Source organism: Sinocyclocheilus anshuiensis, unplaced genomic scaffold (assembly GCF_001515605.1).
Source record: "Sinocyclocheilus anshuiensis isolate Anshui unplaced genomic scaffold, SAMN03320099.WGS_v1.1 scaffold481, whole genome shotgun sequence".
Classification (NCBI taxonomy): Eukaryota; Metazoa; Chordata; class Actinopteri; order Cypriniformes; family Cyprinidae; genus Sinocyclocheilus; species Sinocyclocheilus anshuiensis.
In genome coordinates this window covers 899,207-916,255 of record NW_015539907.1, presented here as the reverse complement: position 1 = coordinate 916,255, position 17,049 = coordinate 899,207, and the positions used below count along the sequence as shown (strand labels likewise).

At 37.5% G+C, this 17,049-nt stretch overlaps 3 protein-coding genes across 4 annotated transcripts in view; 2 read left to right on the top strand and 1 right to left on the bottom strand.

Annotated features, from left to right (window-relative positions):
* Positions 1-2,457, top strand: part of LOC107686259 (hyaluronan synthase 3-like) — a 9,489-nt gene extending 7,032 nt beyond the window's left edge. The window contains exons 3-4 of the mRNA XM_016483182.1: positions 1,313-1,414; positions 1,528-2,457. Of these exons, the coding sequence (XP_016338668.1) occupies positions 1,313-1,414; positions 1,528-2,457 (1,032 nt within the window). The remainder of the gene's footprint in view (positions 1-1,312; positions 1,415-1,527) is intronic.
* Positions 2,458-3,499: 1,042 nt separating this feature from the next.
* On the bottom strand, positions 3,500-6,125 carry chtf8 (CTF8, chromosome transmission fidelity factor 8 homolog (S. cerevisiae)). 2 transcript variants are annotated; one of them, XM_016483185.1, is made up of 4 exons: positions 6,041-6,125; positions 5,848-5,941; positions 5,620-5,737; positions 3,500-5,379 (listed from the first exon to the last, which is right to left on the bottom strand). In XM_016483185.1, exons 2-4 carry the CDS (start codon positions 5,868-5,870, stop codon positions 5,194-5,196), a joined length of 327 nt encoding a protein of 108 aa, XP_016338671.1. In that variant the 5' UTR covers positions 5,871-5,941; positions 6,041-6,125; the 3' UTR covers positions 3,500-5,193. The 2 variants fall into 2 exon arrangements, with proteins under 2 accessions (XP_016338671.1, XP_016338670.1); XM_016483184.1 differs by having other exon boundaries at positions 3,503-5,427.
* Positions 6,126-7,137: 1,012 nt separating this feature from the next.
* On the top strand, positions 7,138-17,039 carry LOC107686258 (TBC1 domain family member 15-like). The gene is made up of 17 exons (XM_016483180.1): positions 7,138-7,216; positions 8,250-8,345; positions 8,860-8,931; positions 9,111-9,252; positions 9,478-9,682; positions 11,090-11,192; positions 11,295-11,492; positions 11,614-11,742; positions 14,044-14,147; positions 14,235-14,329; positions 14,455-14,571; positions 14,806-14,906; positions 15,105-15,204; positions 15,323-15,420; positions 15,580-15,696; positions 16,263-16,349; positions 16,472-17,039. Exons 1-17 carry the CDS (start codon positions 7,193-7,195, stop codon positions 16,676-16,678), a joined length of 1,995 nt encoding a protein of 664 aa, XP_016338666.1. The 5' UTR covers positions 7,138-7,192; the 3' UTR covers positions 16,679-17,039.
* Positions 17,040-17,049: the final 10 nt, after the last annotated feature.

The window sequence follows — 17,049 nt, the reverse complement described above, 5'->3', positions numbered from 1 at the left end:
CTGTTTCCTGGGAGAGTAGCCTACAATGCCGGTGTTCTGACAAATAATGCTGACTCACAGCCTGTAAGTATGTTTTCACGATTCAAACGCAGTGTTTTGAGCAGTGTAGAGTAGCACTTGTTGTTTGTCATTTCTCCGATCACAAATGCAGACATGGTTTTACGTTTATGCGGCAAAAGACAGTATAAGTCATTATAATCCGTAATTATGTCCCCACTGGATGCAACAAATGCCTCGTTTATAAAGGGTTTTAATGTTTTTGTCTTGTCGCTCCGGCCGGACACGGCCTCACAATATGGTAAGGGGCGTAACATCTCCGTCACACGCTTGAGGTATTCAGCCAATCACAACGCACTGGATAGCTGGCCAATCAGAGCACACCTCGCTTTTCAGACCAATGAGCTTTGTAAAAATCTACGCGTTTCAGAAAGGCGGGGCATAGAGGAGAAACAATGTACAGTATGTGGAAAATGTGTTTTTTTAACCTTAAACCGCATAAACACATTTCATTACACCAAATACACAAAATAATGTTATTTTTAGCAACATCATATGACCCCTTTAATGAATCATGCAACACGGTTCACTAACATTTGCGCTCGTCAATTTACTGGTATTTTGGCTATTATTTAACGCCCAAAAAAATCATGTCTTAAACTATTTTTGCTGCTGTGTCGTAAGTAGATCACCCACACCTGATGAGTGTTGGCTCTGCTTATTTGCGACTACGCTAATTTGCGCTGCGCATGGTATATTGTGTTGGTCGATATATAAATTAGATGTTGCGTCTGTTTCTTTAATTTGCGCACTGTCAGTAAATCACTCACAGAAATGTCCACGCCCATTGGCGCCGTTTTGGAATTACGCTCCCGTGCTAATTTGCCCTTTTTAGTAAAACTGGCCCTTAGACTTTCAAAAACATTGGATTTTAATATCGGTGAGCCAATAATTTACTGTCACTCTTCATGAGTCACCTCATAGTTTCCTCAATGTCACTGTAATACGAATCCTTGCCGCACTGAGGTCAAAGATCAGTCTTCTTACCTTCACCTGTAGTCCTGAGCACACCTGTGCTGTCATCAGCCTTTCATTGTTCAACATATGACTGATATCTTTAGAAACAAAGATGACCTTGAAACATCTGTGAGCCAATGTTTGTGGTGCCACTAGTTCCTCGCAACAGTCCTTGCATTGTTCAGACAATCATTGTCAACATCAGCCTTACTTGAAAAAAGGAAAACAGTTGTATATGAGTTGAAGTTGCTGAGAAGTCTTCTAAATCATTGTATACATCTCTTGGTGTTGTTTGCAGGTATGTGATTCAGACACTGTACTTGATCCAGCATGCACCATTGAGATGCTGAAGGTTCTAGAGGAAGATCCGGAAGTGGGTGGGGTTGGAGGGGATGTTCAGGTGAGAAGTTTGCCTATTTTAGTCATTTTTATGTCACTTTCAACAACTGAGAAGTTTTCCAGTAAGTTTCCTCGTTATAGAACACCTACTGAGAGTTCCATTGTCTCTTTCAGATTCTGAACAAGTACGACTCCTGGATCTCCTTCCTGAGCAGTGTCCGTTACTGGATGGCTTTCAACGTGGAGCGGGCTTGTCAGTCTTACTTCGGATGTGTGCAGTGCATCAGTGGACCTCTGGGAATGTACCGCAACTCTCTCCTCCAGCAGTTCCTGGAGCCCTGGTACCACCAGACCTTCCTAGGAAGCAAGTGCAGCTTCGGAGATGATCGGCACCTCACCAACCGCGTCCTCAGCTTCGGCTACAAAACCAAGTTCACGGCACGCTCACAATGCCAAACCGAGACCCCCACGCAATATCTGCGCTGGCTCAACCAGCAGACCCGCTGGAGCAAGTCTTACTTTCGAGAGTGGCTCTACAATGCCCTTTGGTTCCACAAGCACAGCCTCTGGATGACCTATGAATCTGTGGTCACCGGATTCTTCCCCTTCTTTCTGGTGGCTACAGTCATCCACCTGTTCTACCGAGGCCGGTTGTGGAACATCTTGCTCTTCTTGCTAACAGTCCAGCTGGTGGGCATGGTGAAAGCCACCTATGCCTGCTTCCTGCGGGGTAGGCTTGTCATGATCTTCATGTCACTGTATTCACTACTCTACATGTCAAGCCTGCTGCCTGCTAAGATCTTTGCCCTGTTGACTATTAACAAAGCAGGTTGGGGAACATCAGGCAGGAAAAAGATAGTGGTAAACCTTATTGGGGCTGTGCCTGTGACCGTGTGGGCAGCCATACTGCTCAGTGGCGTGGTTTACACCATTTACTGTGAGGTCCAAGAGCCCTTTAGTGAGACAGAAAAGGCTCTTCTCATTGCAGGTACCATCCTCTATGCCTGTTACTGGCTCATACTCCTGGTGCTCTACCTGGCCATAGTGGCCAAGCGCTGTAACAAAAGAGAGGAACAGTATCACCTATCCTATGCCGAAGCCTAGCATGGTCTCTCCAAAAAGATCTCTACATGCTGTCAGGGCTCATTTGAAATGGCCCCGTCCTTACCTGGTGCTGCAATCCTGGTTATAATTATGGATCATGTGTAAGTCTAAGAATGTTGGTTGTTAGATGGTTATTTTTTTAGCTATGTTAGCCAAGTTGTTAGCTATGGCTACTTGAGAAGTTTCAAACCTTGGGGTTTTTATGACAACCATAATTTACATAAGCTGAAATCAGGAATGGTGCTTCTCGTGATTATAAAGCACACAATAAGGAGGCGGCCAGCCAAGGTGGGAACAAAAAGTTGAGCCAAAGGTTAGAGTGGTAAGTTAATGTAATTAAGGTGACACACTCATATTAGGTTAATGGTTTATTTTGGTGCTTGGACTTATTACTCTATAGAATGTGAATTGTCAAGGACAGAGAGGTGTGTGTCAACACTTGAGGAAACCTGTGTAAGACACTAAGCTTGCCAAACCCAGTCAGTATTTTAACATCCTTTATCTGACAATCCAGCATAATTCTGTATTTTATCATAGTGGTGCTACCCATACTTTTGTGGGGTAACATGATAGATAGATGAGAATGAGAATTTTATGGTTCTCCACAAAGATTTACTACACTGTACATGTTTAAAGTTCAAGAATATCAAGTAACATCCAGCTCCAGTGAAAAGGATCATGTCAGGCAACCAAAGAGGATTTTCTAGCGCATCTAGAAGGTTTTGTTCCAGCGTGTTTGGTAAAAAAAAAAAATGGAGGAAAGATTGGTCTCGAATTTTTATTCCCATTCTCCTTTTTACCTATAAAACAAACTTGGTTGAAGTATATGATATTTTATTATAGGTGGTGAAACCAGACACATAACTAACATGGAAAGTGATACTTAAATTATTATTTTTTTTCCCTCAGTCTTGAGAACTTCAAAGTATAAACAGTGTTACATTACATGAAAAGAATATCCAGTTATACTGCCTGAAACTATACACATTACGTTTTTTGTTTACAAACTTTGAACAGCATTTCTAATAGTCATTTTCTATTGAGTTTTATAATTTAATAACATTTCATTCATGCTTCATTACCTGTTGAGATCATTTTTAACATTAAGAGGCATGTGCACTTGTGATGTCATGATATTTACTGCTTTTTCTCACCCCAAACTGATTATTGATTAAAAAAAAAGTATGTTAGCTAATTCTGCATGTTAGCCAGATATTACAGAATCTGACCACCTTTGCAAATTCTTACGACCCTTTCCTGTAACATATAAACTTTTTATTCCCATTAGTTTAATTAAGATGTTCAGTTACCTAGAGAGACCAATACAAAAAAGTGAACTGAAGTAACTTATTTATGGTATGCAAAGTTAGGTGGTTTGAAAGATTACTATATAAGAATCAAAGGTGTACAGTGGGCTGTTTTTCCACCCTCAGCCCACCCATGCAACAATTAGTAGATTTACTTCAGTAGCAGTTCGCCATGAATGCGAAAGCTAATGTTTTCTGCTCCCTTCCCCCAAAAACACACATTAAACTCTGGCAGAGATCTAAACACTGAGGCTAGTGTGCATATGTGTGCAAGTTTAGAGAGAAGCTTTGAGTTTATGAAACACTTTTGCTTGTGCATTACATGTGATAACTGTGTCTTAAAAGTGAACTGCTGTGGACTGCAGCGTCCTTTAAGGCTGCAAATATAAGATGATGACAATGCAATTATGAAACCAGTTATATCATGTTTACAATCAAACTTGGAATTGCATTGTTCATTTGTGTGTTTTTCAGATTTTATACAATTCAGTATTAGACTGGGTGCCAAACTTTTAAGACTGATATGCTCCTCAGGAACAGAGTGTGGTGCTTAAAAATGAGACATGGACAAATTGGGTTTAAGCAATATACAAGCGGTAGAAACAGAGCCACATTTACAGTGGGGAAAAAAAGTTTTGCTCTGCTGTCTGCCAAACAGCCAATTAATATGTAGATGTTTAATTTTAATTTATCAGTGAAAACTAGATCATACATTCTACAAGTTTATTGTAAAGTAATATATATTTTTGTAATGTAAAATTCAAAGATATTTTAAACATGCAAGAATCCTGACACATTTTCCTAGGAATCTATATTTTATGGAAAACATGCCAAGTTATTTTCATAAAACTACAGATTAGAGAATAATAAATTATTCACAATCCATAATAGAAGAGGTTAAGTGTTTTTAACCAAAATGCAGTTGTTTTTCAGATCGCCACTGGCAGCTTACGTCTACTCACAAAATAAAATGTTCAAGTGTTGATAAAACACCACCATTTAGTCTGTGTCACAGCTAACCTGTATTTCCACAATGTACAATACCTAGAAATGGCCATCATGGTCTTTTTAATCTCACATGAACTTTCCATATTATGTTTTATGTATTTATGTACATGCAAAAGAAGCTGGATTCTTTCAATTTGGACATTTCTCATATAATTATTTTTGCAAACACTTGTAACTGATGTTTTGATACAATACATTTCCATTCAAAAGTGAGCTTTTTCTTTCTTTTCTGATTTTCAAATTCACGGTAGGCCCATTACTTATAATATTTATATTTGTTCAATGTTATTGTCAATTACTCATTCCTGACAACAATGTACAAAGATACTAATCCACCATTCAAAACAACATTTATATTCACATATGGTTACAAATCTAGAATTCTGTGCCGATCAGTCAGCCTCTAATATCTGAACATAAGTTATACCTTCTTTGGCACATTAGTGATGATGGGTTTGGGTCGGGTTTTAAAGATGAGCTTTTTTTTTATGAGGGCGGAAACAGTGTAAGATGTTGGGTTCTCTTGGTTGGTTTCCATCATTTCCTCTTCATCCCGAGGGAGTCCAGAGTGCTTCATCAGAACAGCAAAGGGCTTCTCCAGTTTGACCTGTTTGCCATAAAGGATGTGATGTCCGACTATTAGCACCGGTACACCCTTGGAGAGAGGACAAGTCAAGAATTTACCATAGGTAATTAGATGAATATTAGTGGGGTTTTTTTTCATTTGATATGTTTCCATATTTTGTTCAAACTGTCTTTCAAATAGTGTGGAATAAAAAGTACTTCACAATGTACTGCAAAAATACAATTTCTTCTCTTTTTTACCGACTTTATACTGAAGACAAACCTCTTTTGTATAGTGCAGGTCTCCCATCAGATTTCCTGCAAGTCCAGTATTCTGTCTGGACACAATTTCTCCCTGCAACTCCACCAGCAGCCATTCAGCTGGACCTTCACCAGCTTTACTGCAAAACACACAGAAACCCATTTTCAACAAGCACTTTTAGACCATGACCTGTAAAAACTAACTTAATTAGTCTTAACTAAAACAATTAGCTTAAATCTTCGCACCAACCTCGAGATTACTATTTGAACCATTCCTTTATCGGTTTCCTCTGTGTCAGGATTCACAAATCACACAATTCTTCCTGCTCTGTGGACCTTCTCATCTGAAACGTTGACAAGGATAAACAAGTCAAATATTACCTTCACTCCACAACTGTCTACATGAACGCACAGAAATATACTACATTCGTAAATACACTCACTTCTCAGATCCGTTGTTGTACATGATCTTCTGCTGACAGACACACAAGTTTCCCGCCAGTGCGAGTTACAATTCAAAATAAAAGTCCCGCTGCTGTGTGGACCACTAGAGGGCGAATATTGTGGAGCCAGTGCATTGCGCTAGCCTTTCGTAAAGCTTGAATTTTTTCAGTTGTAGTTATACTAAATCTTTTTGTTCTCAAATTTCGTTAATTGCTTCTGACAAAATAATTCAAATAACTGATATAATAGTCTTGTTTATGAATTTTGATACCATTGTTTATTAGAGATTGGAGACTGACAATACAATTAAAGTTCGTACTCTGTCCAGAAAATATAACATACATAAAGTAAAATATATGTCAGTTGTACCCAATATTAGATGTATGTGAGTTTTCTCTTAAAGACTTTAAAAACTTAAAGATTTTTTTATGATTCCATATTTGTATAAAGAACAACAGTAAAGCTGAGATGACATTTCTGTCTGAAAAAAAGATCATACATAATAGTTATATGACTAATTTTTGTTGTAAGAGGTATAGGCCCTATATCTAGTCGATTACTATGCATATAGATGTATAAACATAAGTTTTGTAACCGTTTCTTCTTAAAAAATCCAATAAAAAAGATCTGACTCTCAGGAAAACAAGAGAAAGAAAGGAAGACAAAAAGGACTCAAGAATACTCAAGAAAACAAAACCGAGACAAAAGAAGACATAAACTATTTATATTTCCAAATTATACAACTTACAAATACATAAAAACTCGATAGCTTTTTCATTCAAAGAGTGTTACTGTTTCTGATTTCACTCAGCAACGTCACAAAGTTAGAAAGAAGTGTGCTTTTTAAGTAAATTAACAGGTAAATATATAAATATAATATTACTAAAGTAAATATATAAATAACAGATTATTAACACGAAAACTAAAATAAATAAATGTAAACAAATGTAAAGCAGTTTCAGGGCAACCACTGCAAACTTCTAATGATGATGATGATTATTATTAAACTTATAATTAAACTTATTATTAAGTTTTGAAATATGTGTGTGCGGCTGTGCGCATGCGTGGCGTTGGCCATGCGGAAAATGACTCGTCAGTGTTGTTGTGGATCGCTGACAGGCACGTGAGCGGTGCTCGATTTAGCAGTCGACATGGCGGCCACAACTCCTCCCAAGGTACAGAGCATGCAGTTTTATAAGTCAATACACGGTCAAAACGACAAATAGCTCAATTTTGCCGTTGTTTTTAGGTGGGTTGTTTCGTAGATATTCTGTTTGACTAGCTTTTTGAGCTGTAGGTGCTGGGAAATAGATGATAGACTGGTCTGATAAACTGCTGTGTTTAGCAACAGTTAGCCTGGCTGCTAACACCCTGACATACAGCTGATAAAACTGCGAAAAACACGGACGCCACAAGCAGCGTTTACGCTGCCAGTTACGCCACGACTGCAATATTGATCGTGTTTGGGGCGTTTGGACAGTAAAAACAAAAAACACTTAAGAAAACACACAAAATCACAGTTGTGTCTGTGCTTAACTTAACTGGTGTTGAGTCATGAGCTACGTGGCAGGTTAATGAAGATCATAATCTAGAGATCATAAACATGTTTTGAGTTAGATGACCGATAGTTTATCTACTAATTCAGGTGAATTCAGTCCATAAGGAAACTAGCTTTCAGTATTTCCAGTTCTCTTAATGAGCTATTTCTTGTCACTACAGAACCTCATCTTCTTTTTGTGTATCGTTTTCTCATGTCTGTTATTTATGCATGAGCAAGTACCTTTACCACCAAAATGTTTTGATGGTTGAGTGACTTACCAATTACAGCTACTAATACTACACATATTTAATATGGAAATCATAACATGAAACTATGTGCAATGCTCATGTGGTGCACGTTATTGTAAGGTTGTGTTTTCCAGGGGTAATTTTTAGTTTTGCAGTGATCAGTTTCATGTTTTTTATTGTAAGGGAGCCTGCAAGAACATTCTGTTTGTGTCAGTATGACAGGAGCTTTCAGTTCCTTAAGTTCAAGCCTCAGGCTGCAGACTAACTTGCCTTTTAAGGCACAGGGCGCAGAGTACCATAACAGGATCTTGAAATGTTGGTTTTTAGTGACCTATTTAGAGAGAATAATATCTCTGGTCACTGTAAATCAAACCTTGTAATGTTCTGTTAACATATACTTAGTTTTTCTCTGTTTTGCAGGTGGTGTTTGAACACGAGGGAGTCTTCATTCACTCATCTCCAGATGAATCTGAGGATCAGGATTTAATATCGGGGATCCTCAGGATTGTTGATAAGGTATGGGTTTTGTCAGTTGCTTTATTTCTTGCTAGTAATATTATTTAGATTTAACGAGTGTATTGTTTTAGAATTATTATGATTTACCTTAACTGGGTCATTGTGACATACATAAGATGTTATACCACATTCTTGTGTGATTGTTAGGACAGCTAATACACTACAATTTTTCAGAAATCAGTCTAATATACTGATGCTCATGAAACATTTCTTCTCATTATAATTGTTAATTTGAATAAAACAGTTGTGCTGCTTAATATTTTTGTGGAAACCATGATACATTTTTTCAAGATTCTTTGTTGAATAGAAAGTTTAAAAGAACAACATTTATTTCATATTAATAGTTCACCCAAAATCATCATTAGTTTATATTCCTTTATGATAGAAATATGTTGCAACATTTTAAATGACTTTACTATCACTACTGATCAATTTAATGCTTCCTTGCTTAAAGTATTAATAAAAAAAAAAACTCAGTATCTCCCAATATCTGATTTTTTCTTCTTAAATGTAGGATGGTGAAACCCTTGTGGAATATAAACCACTGGAGGATGCAGATCCCTCAAACATGCTGTGTGCATGCAAGGTTTGTTAGTTCATTCATAAATTATGCATTTCCTGTTTCATCTGTGAGAGTTTGCATATTAATGTTGACTGAGTTCAAATCACTTCTGCAGTTGTGTCTGTGCTCTGTACTGGTATTTTATGATTCTGCATAGTTCTGGGTAAGGATAACCTGATTTTTGTTTGTTTGATTGTGTGAAGGACTCCAGCTCAGTGGTGGAGTGGACCCAGAGTTCAGAAGACAACCCTCACCGTCCTATTGACCATCAGCTGAGCTATGAAACTGAGTGGGACATGATCAATGCTGTCTCATTCCGGAGAAAAGCTCACGCACATGGAGATGGTAAACAGTTGCACAGTTCTACGAGTCAAATGTGGTTGAAATGCTTTAAAAATCAAAATTGCTGTCACCATGCACTTTACCCAGTACCTAACAGAAAATGTCAGCTTGTTATCTCGTGCATCAGTCAGTGAATTATGTGTCTGGCCTTTTTTTTTTTTTGCAAGACCATAAGAAGGAAATCTCTAACACTAACCAAGCTTATTATTTATTGTCATATTGTCACAGGTGGATCAAACCACACTAATGACCGGAACAAGTGGGCCTTCTCTTTTAATGTGTGTGACCTCAGGTCTATCACAGTCAAATGTGAGGGCTGGTCTTACATCACTTTCCGCTTGAAGGATGGCACAGCGCTGCCAGCTATTCATTTCCACCAGGGAGGGAGCACAGCATTCCTGGATAGCCTGAGGAAGTCAGTTCAGATCAACGAGTAAGTGAAGTATAAGTGGTTGATTTAGTCTAAATAGGTCAGGCATAATCTGCTGTAGGCAAATTTTGCTCAATATCTATTTCAATATCATTATATTTATGAATTTATGAATTCAATGTTGTTTTTATTGCAGCATTAGCCCAGTAGAGTGTAGTCATGAGTTACAGACATTTTATAAATGATTTTGAATACATTATAAGCAATGCTGCACAGAACCTGCACACTTATTTAATGTTTTTCTGTGCACGTTGTGGGGTTAGATCCATTAAATGATTTTAAATTCGGGTTAAATTATTGTAAAAAAATACCCAGTAACCAGATTTGGGGCCAGGTTTACTAACCACTTGCGCCAACTCAAAACCTTTTTATTAATGGGAGGAGAGTATTTAAATAAGTCGTACAAGGTGATTTACTAAGGTTTGCGGTAGTCAATTTACTACCATTTGCGCTATTAATTAATGCTCAAAAATGTCATGTATTAACCCATTTTGGTGCCAGTGTTGTTAGTAGATTACACCTTTCTCTCCCCTTCCACTTCGTAAGGAAAGCTACAACAGCCGAGTGCACGAAGTGGCCAAAATTTCCTTTCTTCCAGGGTTCATCTGAGTTTTTGCACTTTTTCTTTTTGGTATTTTCAGTGTGAACTCATTATTCACACTATGAATACTAAAAAAAGGCATAGAAAAGTGTGCTATTTGAAATGCACCTTATGTCTTTTTGTTTCTGAAAGCATTAATAAGCATATTAGCTTTTACACATTCTCGTGTGGACTGTCAGACATCTTCCTCTGAATGAATATGGCTTAAGTTTTTAATTTTTCCTGTTTTTATCTTAAAAGTGACCCGTGACCTTTTAATTCACTAAATACCACAGGCACTAATATTACTGTCTGTGACTCACAGAATTCTTTATCCAAAGATTTCGTCCTTTAAAACAGAACACATCAAACTGTAACCCAATCTGCATGCAAACGAGACGGAGTATCTCGGCACCTTTGAGGAAGTCTAGCATGTGTTCTGTGGCGAGAGGCCGCGAGTGTGATTCATGTAAGGTCGAACAGCAGCTGTTCGTTTAGAGTTAAGGCTTTATGAAAGGGACAGGAAGACACTCCTCTCCCCTGCATTAAATATCACACCAGATTAAATCCGCCAGTAAGCACGCTGAATTCAGTGCTGCTGAGGAAAAGATAGCTGTTATTAAAGTTCTTATCTGAGTCTCCATAATGAAACATAGGCTTGGCTTGGTTTGCTCGGCTTCTCCCGTCATTCAAACCACCGAGCGATATGGGCAGTGATGTCATATGTTTACAATTCGAATACTTGTTGCTATTTGTACTCTTGAAATTATTGATGGTATTACTTTAAGGCTATACAATGAATGTTAATATCGTTGTTTCTGTTTTTAAAGGAGTCCCGATGATGAAAGTGTCTTGATTGTCAGCACCTACTGCAAAACTTTCTCACAATCCTTTGAGAATCTTCTGGATGATACAAACTATGGCTTGGTACAGGTTTGTGATTTACACTGCGAATCGTAAGAGAAACCATGTAAAAAAATATTCATTTATGTGATTGAAAGTAGTCTTCACAGTATTATCTCACTTTCCAACCAGAAATTCAAGAAAGATCCTTATACAACAACACTGGGTGGCTTCTCTAAAGTCACAAACTACCTCTTTGATGCATTTCGGGCGCCTGAATTAGAGTGTCACCAGCGGCCTGCTGAGGAGGTGGCAGATTTGTTGGGAGAACTCATTCCTGGACTAGAGATTAACCAGCAGGAAGAGCCTGGATTTGAAGTCATCACCAGAGTGAGTGCAGATCTAATGGCAGCCCAAATGTTGACTTAGTTGAGTCTAGACACAGACAGCCGATAGGAGCAATCCTGTAAATACTGTTATGGTAAATTGATTTGAGGTGTTTGTGTTCCAGCTTGATCTGGGACCGAGGCCAGAGGTGCAAAGAAGGGGGCCAGTAACAATGGAAGAATGGGCAAAGTATCAGGACTCAGAGGGAAGAATAACCAACGTACCTCACTTAAAGGATTTGATATTTAAAGGGGTAAGAAGTTACTTATATCTTCCTTTAGCTCATTAATCTACCTAATGTCTGACCCACTAATGTCTGTTGCCTATTTGCTGTTGCTGTTGTGGTCTTCTAACACTCTTCCCCTTTTTCACTGTAGTTTTCAGCTTCTCTTTGCTTGTGGTTTTGTCACCTCACCTTTGCTCTTGTTTCTTCTTTTATTAACCTTTGTGGTAGATTGCAAAATAATGTTTAGGTCATGAGTTCATCTTTTTTTACATGTTTTACCCATCTGTCTTTGTTCTGCATCATAAAGGAAATCACATACCCTACCTACCATTTATGTGATTTGTAAAAAACGTTTTAACTTTGTAACATATTTGGAATTTATTATTGTGATGACAGCTGAATTTCCAGCAGCCGTTACTCTGGTCATCAGTCTCACACGAAACTTGTAAGAAATCATTCAAATATGCTGATTCGGTGCTCATGAAACATTTCGTAATTAAAGTTAAAACAGTTGTATCAAGGATTTTCAAAAATATGAAGCAGCAAATGTTTCTGGATTTGATGAATAGAAAGTTCAAAAGGACAGCATTTATTTGAAATAGATTTTTTTTTGTAACAATGTAATGTCTCTCCTGACACTATTTATCAATTTAATGCATCCTTGATGAATGAATGTACTTTAAAAAAAATCTTACTGACCTTGCTGAGACTTTTGAATGGTACATTGTTTCACTCATTCTACATCAAAAACAAAGCATTATAGATGCATTAAAGGTACAGCATTTCAGTATCCCAGTCTGATACGTTTGGGTGGATTTAAATATTAAATACCAGGGGTGTGGACTCGAGTCACATGACTCGAGACTTGACTCGGACTCGAGTCCCAAATTTGATGACTTGCGACTCGACTCGACATAATTAAAGAAGACTTGAGACTCGACTTAGACTTTGACAGCAATGACTCGAGACTTGACTTGGACTTGAGCCCTGTGACTCGGAAAGACTTTATGATCAGATCAAAGTTGTTATAGACGTGTCCTTGCAGCGTGCTTGCGCTTGACTGGCAATAAGTCAGAGACTGTGTTCAGGGAGCACTGGATATATAGGCTAGTATAAATTAATGGAGTAATAGCACAATTTATGACAAAAGAACCGAGATTTAAAAAAACAATTTTTTAAAGTACATGATTCGTCTAGTAGCGATCTCCGCTCTTGAAAAGTGCTGCCCTGCCCGTTTCATCGCTGCCCAACAGACACACGGAGTGGGCATGAGAAACTTCACTTTTGATCGCCGCCCAGCAGACACACGGAGCGGGCCTGAGAAACTTCACTGGTGCTCGCCTCATCATCACTGTGACCGCTGCTGTTAAATATTCCTCACTTCTTCTGTTTGTGCACCATGAGTGACTGATCCGCATCCCGCCATGACCCTCGCACTCTGCCAACTCGATGTGCTTTAATTTTCATTTTTATTTGTAATAAACACCTCTCTGAGACCTGTTTTTGTCAGATCGCCACTGTTTTTGTTCGATCAGTTACATATTTTAATTGCAAATTTAAAATATAATTTGAAGAAGTGTTTCTTTCACAAAATGAGTATCGTATATATAACTATAAAGGCTACTCATCTTTTACTCATTGGCTTTGATATAACTCCTAGAAGCATATATTCTTATGCACACATGCAAAGTATGTTACAGCTGTTATTTCTATTAAATGAAGTGGTCTTTGCTATTCTGTTACTAATAAAATAGTTTTTTCACTGCTTGTCCTATTTTGGCACAATCCCTAAACTGAACTTGAGTAGTTTTACTGAGGGCACCCATCTCACATGAAATTGAACTATGTCAAACATATTCTACCTGCCTTCCTGATATAAATTACTATGAATTTGATATGGTAATTAATATTTACCACTACTTAAGACACTAATTTGGGCAAAGAGAACTAATGACTTGTTTAAGACTTGAATCTTAAAGTTGAGGACTTGCAACTCGACTTGGACTTGCCTGTCTTGACTTGGGACTTGTCTGTCTTGACTCGGGACTTGACTCGAGACTTGAATGCAAAGACTCGAGACTTACTTGTGACTTGCAAAACAATGACTTGGTCCCACCTCTGATAAATACAATATAAAACACTACATTTTATATGTTCAAACTCAACAACTTGATTTGGAAATGAGACAAGTCTGAGACGAGCTGTTGTGGTGTCCCATTTTTCCCCGCCTTTCACTTAGACCAGACCTGTTTAGACATGTTTAGTAGACCTGTTTTGAAATATTTCAGAGGATGTAGCTTATCAAGGCTGCTGATTTGTTCTCAACAGGGTCTTTGCCACGCAGTGAGGAGGGAGGCCTGGAAATTTTTGCTCAGCTATTTTCCATGGAACAGCACTCATGAAGAAAGGAAGCTCCTTCAAAAGAGAAAAACGTATGTATGTTTCAATCAGCGTTTGATTTAAAGCTCTCTTCTTATCAGATTAAGCATACATATGATCATGTGTTCATCTATCAACAGTGATGAATACTTCAGAATGAAGCTCCAGTGGAAGTCAGTAAGCGAGGAGCAGGAAAGGAGAAACTCAAGGTTACGAGATTATAGGAGCCTTATTGGTATGTATTTAATTACATCACAAGTTTTATTCTTTAGTTGCTTCAAAAATGTTTTCAAGATATATTTCCATGCACCGTTTCATTACCTGAATGAAGCTCAATTTGTGGTTGTTGAATCTCTTTAGAAAAAGATGTGAACCGAACTGACCGAAATAACAAGTTTTACGAAGGCCTGGACAACCCTGGCTTGATATTACTACATGACATCCTGATGACGTACTGCATGTATGACTTTGATTTAGGCAAGTGACTACACGTGTTTGAATCATCGTTCAGTGCAGCTTCTCTTAATAAAAAACAATCTACTGTTACGTATACTCCCACGCTGATACCTTGTTTTTACCAATCATCCAAAATCCTTTGGATTATGTCAATGTGATTTTAATTGCACATTTAATTATTTAGATTATGGATAATCTTAAGTGCTTTTCAGTGTAGCGTTGCTTTTATTTACCCAGTTTCCTGTTCCTGTGCAGGGTACGTGCAGGGCATGAGTGATCTGCTCTCTCCCATTCTCTTTGTGATGGAGAATGAAGTAGATGCCTTCTGGTGCTTTGTTTCCTTCATGGATGAAATGGTAATGCAGTGTGTTCGTTACAGCACATCTCTCTTTAGCACTCTTGGGTCTGCTATGTATGAGAAGATTTGGCTGATCAATAAAGCATGTTTCTGTCCTCACGCTATTGCTGTTGTGTGCAAGCACATTAAATGGATCTAGTCAACCTACAAATGTTTTACTTGTAGTTGTCTAGGAGAGTTGTCATGTTTGTTACAGCATGAAAACTTTGAAGAGCAGATGCAGGGGATGAAGACCCAACTAATCCAACTCAGCACTTTGCTTCGCTTGCTAGACCTGGCCTTCTGGAACTACCTAGGTAAGATACCCAGAGAAAGACTTATTAGAAATAGACTTTTTCATTAATGTTAATTTCACAGGATTCTGTGACCATAAGTAGCCATTGTGTTTATTTCTGTGTTTATGTGGTTTTACAGAGGCACAGGATTCTGGGTACTTATATTTCTGTTTTCGCTGGTTATTGATCCGATTCAAGAGAGAGCTACAATTTCAGGATGTCCTTCGCCTTTGGGAGGTTGTGTAATAACTATCCGTTGTTGTTTTTTCTTTTGGACCATTTCTCTGTTTCTCAGTACAATGTAGCCATTGTCTGTGATAATTTTGATAATACTTGATTAAGTGTTATATTGGCATTTGATGTAATGTTTTATTAAATTGATATTTTCTCCTTCAGGTCATGTGGACCAGACTGCCTTGCCAAAACTTTCACCTTCTGGTGTGCTGTGCCATTTTAGACTCCGAGAAGCAAAAAATTATGGACAGAAAATATGGATTCAATGAAATCCTAAAGGTTAGCATTAACTGTATCTTACACACTACCATTCAAAGTTTTTGAATTAAAATTTTCAAATTTTGAATTCTTCAATTTAGCAAGGATGCATTGGCATTTAAGAACTTTTATAATGTTACAAAATATATCTAAATCAGAAATTTCTCATTTAAACTTTCTATACATAAAAAAATCCTAAATATATATATATATATATATAAGAAATGAGAAATGTTGCTTGAGCAGCAAATCAGCATATTAGAATGATTTCTGAAGGATCATGTGACACTGGATTAAAGACTGAGGAAAATACAGCTTTGCCATCACAGAACTAAACTACATTTTAAAATATATTCAAATGGAAAACTTTTTTAAAAATGTAATAATTGTTAACAGTATTACGGTTTTCTGTATTTTTAATCAAATGCAACCTTGTTGAGCATTAGAGACGTCCATGAAAAAAAAAAACATTATAAAAAAATTATAATGACCCCAAATTTTTGAACTGTATTGTGTGTATCTACATTTTATAATATGCATAAATTAGCATGTAGAGAAATTGTTCACCTATTATGTTTTCTTTACAGCATATAAATGAACTCTCCATGAAACTGGACATCGAAGAAATCCTTAGCAAATCTGAAGCTATCTGCATGCAAATAAAGAATTGTAAGGTATGTCCTAAGCATGATTGCAAATAGTGGGGTATGTGATCTATAACACATTTTTTTCAGTAATATGTGTTTTTCTTATCCCATTAATACAAGTTTTTGAATCTCTTCTGATTCTCTCTAAGGACTTGCCCCATTCAGTGAGTGAGATTCTGGGTCTCAACACAGTCACTGAACCCTCAGCAGCTTTAGAAACCAGTGAATATGGAATTCTTGAGTCACCTCAGACCTCACCAAGATCCACAAACAGACAAGATCACGTCGTCTCAAACGGCCACAGCCACTTAAAAGAAACGACACACAACGGCTGCAAAGTAGCCTTCATTTCCTAGTGTACAGCACTACAAGATTTATAGTACAGATTTTATAGCCCCTGTATTGCAGCAAGATGAACAGTAATGGGTGTCATGTAGATATTTGCTACCAAATGCCACATTGTAAAATATCCCAGAGAAAATATATGAATGTAAAACTAGGATCCAAAAGGATCCCTAAAGCATTATTTTTATAATATCTTGTACCATATTGTCTTTCATTGAAATATTCATTCCTTCTCACTGTATGAGTTTTCATAATGATTCAGAGGTGGGGTATCCATTGTTGAATATTATTATATATATTTTTTTGTTCTTATCAGTTTGCCCTTTTCCTAAATAATTCAGATTCAAATTAAAATCTGTCTTCCTTCCATTAGATTGTGAGT

Excerpts from the sequence above, each read along its gene's own strand:
- LOC107686258 (XM_016483180.1), top strand. The coding sequence starts at position 7,193 with ATGGCGGCCACAACTCCTCCCAAG. Across the intron at positions 9,683-11,089 it reads AAGTCAGTTCAGATCAACGA|GAGTCCCGATGATGAAAGTG; the intron begins GTAAGTGAAGTA and ends CTGTTTTTAAAG. Across the intron at positions 11,743-14,043 it reads AGGATTTGATATTTAAAGGG|GGTCTTTGCCACGCAGTGAG; the intron begins GTAAGAAGTTAC and ends TGTTCTCAACAG.
- chtf8 (XM_016483184.1), bottom strand. The coding sequence starts at position 5,870 with ATGGTTCAAATAGTAATCTCGAG. Across the intron at positions 5,738-5,847 it reads GTTCAAATAGTAATCTCGAG|TAAAGCTGGTGAAGGTCCAG; the intron begins GTTGGTGCGAAG and ends TGTGTTTTGCAG. Across the intron at positions 5,428-5,619 it reads ACCTGCACTATACAAAAGAG|GGTGTACCGGTGCTAATAGT; the intron begins GTTTGTCTTCAG and ends CCTCTCTCCAAG.